The sequence below is a fragment of the Eptatretus burgeri genome, chromosome 4 (assembly GCF_056783735.1).
Source record: "Eptatretus burgeri isolate ZD-2024b chromosome 4, Ebu_testis_v1, whole genome shotgun sequence".
NCBI classification, from domain to species: Eukaryota; Metazoa; Chordata; class Myxini; order Myxiniformes; family Myxinidae; genus Eptatretus; species Eptatretus burgeri.
The window spans coordinates 47137923-47142922 of NC_140964.1; the positions used below are offsets into that span (position 1 = coordinate 47137923).

General features: G+C 46.6%; 2 protein-coding genes across 4 annotated transcripts in view; one reads left to right on the top strand and one right to left on the bottom strand.

Annotated features, from left to right (window-relative positions):
* LOC147027969 (RNA-binding motif, single-stranded-interacting protein 3-like) overlaps positions 1 to 5000 on the top strand; it is an 870038-nt gene that overhangs the window by 439646 nt on the left and 425392 nt on the right. The gene's annotated exons all lie outside the window — the stretch shown is intronic.
* The window catches only part of LOC147027975 (uncharacterized), a gene marked incomplete at its 3' end in the record, with an annotated part of 25192 nt that overhangs the window by 8471 nt on the left and 11721 nt on the right, over positions 1 to 5000 (bottom strand). The window contains exon 2 of the mRNA XM_085880246.1: positions 2316 to 2512. Within this exon, the coding sequence (XP_085736372.1) occupies positions 2316 to 2512 (197 nt within the window). The remainder of the gene's footprint in view (positions 1 to 2315; positions 2513 to 5000) is intronic.

The following is a 5000-nucleotide window of genomic DNA, read 5'->3' on the forward strand; positions in this document are numbered from 1 at the left end:
CTCTCTCTCTCTCTCTCTCTCTCTCTCTCTCTCTCTCTCTCTCTCTCTCTCTCTCTCTCTCTCTCTCTCTCTCTCTCTCTCTCTCTCTCCTCTCTCTCTCTCTCTCTCTCCCCCTCTCTTGTTCCTCTCTCTCCCTCTCTTGTTCCTCTCTCTCTCTCTCTCTCTCTCTCTCTCTCTCTCTCTCTCTCTCTCTCTCTCTCTCTCTCTCTCTCTCTCTCTCTTGTTCCTCTCTCTCTCTCTCTCTCTCTCTCTCTCTCTCTCTCTCTCTCTCTCTCTCTTGTTCCTCTCTCTCTCTTGTTCCTCTCTCTCTCTCTTGTTCCTCTCTCTCTCTCTCTTGTTCCTCTCTCTCTCTCTCTCTCTCTCTCTCTCTCTCTCTCTCTCTCTCTCTCTCTCTCTCTCTCTCTCTCTCTCTCTTGTTCCTCTCTCTCTCTCTCTCTCTCTCTCTCTGTCTCTTCTTTCTCTCTCTCTTTCTCTCTCTCTCTCTTGTTCCTCTCTCTCTCTCTCTCTCTCTCTCTCTCTCTCTTGTTCCTCTCTCTCTCTCTCTCTCTCTCTCTCTCTCTCTCTCTCTCTCTCTCTCTCTCTCTCTCTCTCTCTCTCTCTCTCTCTCTCTCTCTCTCTCTCTCTCTCTCTCTCTCTCTCTCTCTCTCTCTCTCTCTCTCTCTCTCTCTCTCTTGTTCTCTCTCTCTCTCTCTCTCTCTCTCTCTCTCTCTCTCTCTCTCTCTCTCTCTCTCTCTCTCTCTTGTTCCTCTCTCTCTCTCTCTGTTCCTCTCTCTCTCTCTCTCTCTCTCTCTCTCTCTCTCTCTCTCTCTCTCTCTCTCTCTCTCTCTCTTGTTCCTCTCTCTCTCTCTCTCTCTCTCTCTCTCTCTCTCTCTCTCTCTCTCTCTCTCTTGTTCCTCTCTCTCTCTCTCTCTCTCTCTCTCTCTCTCTCTCTCTCTCTCTCTCTCTCTCTCTCTCTCTCTCTCTCTCTCTCTCTCTCTCTCTCTCTCTCTCTCTCTCTCTCTCTCTCTCTCTCTCTCTCTCTCTCTCTCTCTCTCTCTCTCTCTCTCTCTCTCTCTCTCTCTCTCTCTCTCTTGTTCCTCTCTCTCTCTCTCTCTCTCTCTCTCTCTCTCTCTCTCTCTCTCTCTCTCTCTCTCTCTCTCTCTCTCTCTCTCTTGTTCCTCTCTCTCTCTCTCTTGTTCTCTCTCTCTCTCTCTTGTTCCTCTCTCTCTCTCTCTCTCTCTCTCTCTCTCTCTCTCTCTCTCTCTCTCTCTCTCTCTCTCTCTCTCTCTCTCTCTCTCTCTCTCTCTCTCTCTCTCTCTCTCTCTCTCTCTCTCTCTCTCTCTCTCTCTCTCTCTCTCTCTCTCTCTCTCTTGTTCCTCTCTCTCTCTCTCTCTCTCTCTCTCTCTCTCTCTCTCTCTCTCTCTCTCTCTCTCTCTCTCTCTCTTGTTCCTCTCTCTCTCTCTCTCTCTCTCTCTCTCTCTCTCTCTCTCTCTCTCTCTCTCTCTCTCTCTCTCTCTCTCTCTCTCCTTCTCCTCTCTCTCTCCTTCTCTCTCTCTCTCTCTCTCTCTCTCTCTCTCTCTCTCTCTCTCTCTCTCTCTCTCTCTCTCTCTCTCTCTCTCTCTCTCTCTCTCTCTCTCTCTTCGTCTCTCTCTTCTTCGTCTCTCTCTCTCTCTTCTTCCCCCCTCTCTCTCTTCTTCCTCTCACTCGCTCTCTTCTTCCTCTCGCTCGCTCTTTCTCTCCCCCCCTCCCTCTCTCAACACACCTCCCCAGCCAATCTCTCTCCTTCTCTCTGCCCTTTTCTGTTTCTCATTCGGTTTTTCTCTTTATCTCTGTCCCTCATCCATCTCTCCCCCAACTCTCCCCCCTCCCCCCAACTCCTTCTCCACTTTTGATCTCCCCTCTCTTATCTCCCTCTCCTCATCTCTCCCTCTCCTCCATCTCTTCCTCTCTCATCTCTCTCCTCTCCCTCTGCTTCTTGTGCTTGGAGTACCTATTGTAGACCTTATTGTCAAAAAGGCCTTCATTGAGCTCCACAGATCTAAATCTGAATATGAATTTAACTGCATCGAGAATTTGGTTTCATTAAATAATTTATCTTCTTTGAGATATTTTCTTTTGTGAGTGATCACTTGAGCCTGAAACAGTCGTCCTCGGCTTCGTGGTAATGTGAGCATTTTCAAAACACAGCAATTTTTTTTATTATTATTTTCCAAAGTGGTTTGTGTTACTGCTCCCTCGAGATCTCTCCATGTGAGTGTGACTTGCCTCGCTCTGTTTTGAGTTTTTCTTTTCTTTCATCTCGGTGTGTGCCCATCTCCATCACACATTCTTCTCACTCGATCACTCAACACGCCTTTCCCCGTGCTCTCCGGGTTGAGCGATTCCAGCAGCAGAGAATTGTGCTGTTTGTGGCCGAGACCTCCGTGGAAACAAAGGGTGGCAGGAGAGAGCTCTGCTTGCAACGGCCGCTCGCCTCTTGCAGGGAACTTTAATGCCTCAGCCATGACAGCATGACAGCCCCTTTGCCGATTGCCTGACAAGACCAGTGGGCTGGAGGGACAGGCAACTGTACTGTCCTTCCCATGCTATTTGGCACGGAACAGAGTCGCACGAGTGCTGTTGGCTCCGCTCTCTGCGCTGACAAGATCACTGGCTCGAAATGAAAACTCTCAAAAGGGGAAATTCAAAATGGCGGAGCCCTATTGAAAAAGTGCACATGCCATGCCATTTTCATTTCGCTCTCCACAATTCTTTAAATTTCATGCGTAATCGTCTTGGTAGATGGATGTCTTCATCAATATGCCAACGACAAAGTGCTGCTGTATGTACGACTGCTCACCCTGTGGAGAATGCCCTTTGGCTTAAAAAATGCACTTTGAGAGCTGGAACAGCTCCATCGTTCATAAGTTCCGCTGGTCACAGCAGTTTGAAATGCTGCACAACAAAGCTTTCGTTTATTCTGGTGGATGAGCTAAACACGGTCAACTCGTGAGAAATTACCAGCCAGCCTTTGTGCATCCTGAAATGGCAGTTGCTCCATTCCTCCCGGCATTGCATGATTTAAGTCCCGATTCGGGGTGCCATTAGTAACTCGGTGGTGGTGTGGGGATCTACACACAATGTAGTCGTGTTTGACTATGAACTACCATTCTGGTGGAGCACAGTGCAGTCGTGCTATGAAAAAAAGTTAATTGTTTAATCCCATCAGCAATCTTGTGATACTAACGATGTCCTATCGGATTCTGCCAATTGAAACCCGTTAACAGTATGTCGCTCGCCATGGCAAGCGAGGTGCGGCTGACGTTTCGAGCGCCAGCCCTTCATCAGAGCAAAAGAGATCGAAGGGCTGATCTGCTTGACACGTCAGGCGGACATCACTTCCCACGACGGTTGACGTTTTCTTATCGGCTTTCTTTTGAGAAATTTAAATCCGTCCTTTAACTTGTCTGCCGACTCGGACTACAAATACCATACTTCACAAATTAGACAAGTATTCCGACGTCATGTAGGCCCAGCCAACGTACCTAACAAAGAATGTCATTCAGAAATTTGTGGACTATGCACAACACAGGTACGATGAGACAAAATACTTCTTCTTCATCGATGCTTCATGCTTGTGTGGAAAGTCCGGCTGGCTTGCACAGCAAGCTCTAGTCTCATGTGCAGCCAACAGCCAATATTGTAATGGTTTTCAACTCAGACATTGTCTGGTTTACTTGCCCAAGGCATGTGCATGCATCCTAGCCAACACTAACACATTAGCCTATGCAGAGTTATCATCCATTACCATTAATAATTCACATCTGACTCAAAGCTTTTAGACAAGGGTAGCAGATAAATATCATTAAAATGTCTTAAGGCTGACCTTCCATGAACTTCTGCCGTCGTGTGGCTCCCTAGAATTAATATTTAAGAGTCAAATGTATTAATTTTACATACGTGACAAACGTTGGATTGTTTTGGAATCATTATTCAATGAAAACAGCTGCAGGTACTTTTACATCATAACAATGTCAGGACATTTTGTTTCGCAGTCATGTATGTGGCAAGTTTTGAGTGGTTAATGAACTTCATTTACTCAACTGACATGTCCTTGTAATTCCTTTTTTGATCATATACCTACCCGCCTTCACCTACCCCGATGCTCCATTCTTTTCATTTTCTCAAAATAACTTCCTTGGACGCAGCCCACCCCCAACCCCTTCATCAAACTTCCTCCACCAACCTCCTTTGTATTCATAACAGATAGATTGTTTCTACCTATCCAGTGAATGCATATTTGACCACAATTCAGTGACAAATTCAGACTGTAAGTTGCATCATTATTGAGATGTGGCTGGGCTATGCTGATGAATTCAGACCAGACATTCAGCATTTGGCCAGCGGACCGGCACAACATTACCTGTACTCTTCAAAAGATGTCACGGAGTCCTTAACCATTCGCAGGAGTGACAGCCGGCTAAATATCCCCTTCGATGAACGAATTGCTGCATGATGGAACATCCTGCATGCGTGGCACTAGGATGATGGTGCATCGCAAAAGAGCTGCTCTTTATCTCCGATGAAGGGTGAACACCTGAAACGTCAGTTCCTTCTTGCTTCCCACAGCAGTTAGCATACTTCCATCATCGTTCTGTCGATTCAGTCCATTGTTCTACCTGTCCACCTGGCAGCACGACACGAGCCTGCCTTTAACGAGCAAGACCAGTTTTCTATTAACAAGACCCAGACTAGATTTCTTCAGACATGAGCACAGTGGAGTTGAGTTATCTGATCATCCTGCAAACAATGTGTGCCATCACGTTCAAGTGTGGAGTCGCAGCACTGATTGTAATGATTTTGGTAACTCGATGCGCAAACCATTTGTAACGCAATTACAAACCCAAAAGTATTGACTAAAGAAGGTGTCTTCATTTTGTGAAAAGCAAGTTTGAAATTCATCTTTTTCATGTGTTCTACACTGGACGTGTTTCCTTATTTAGTGGCACAGGTGCCCATTTCATGCGGAGGGAAGGGGAAGG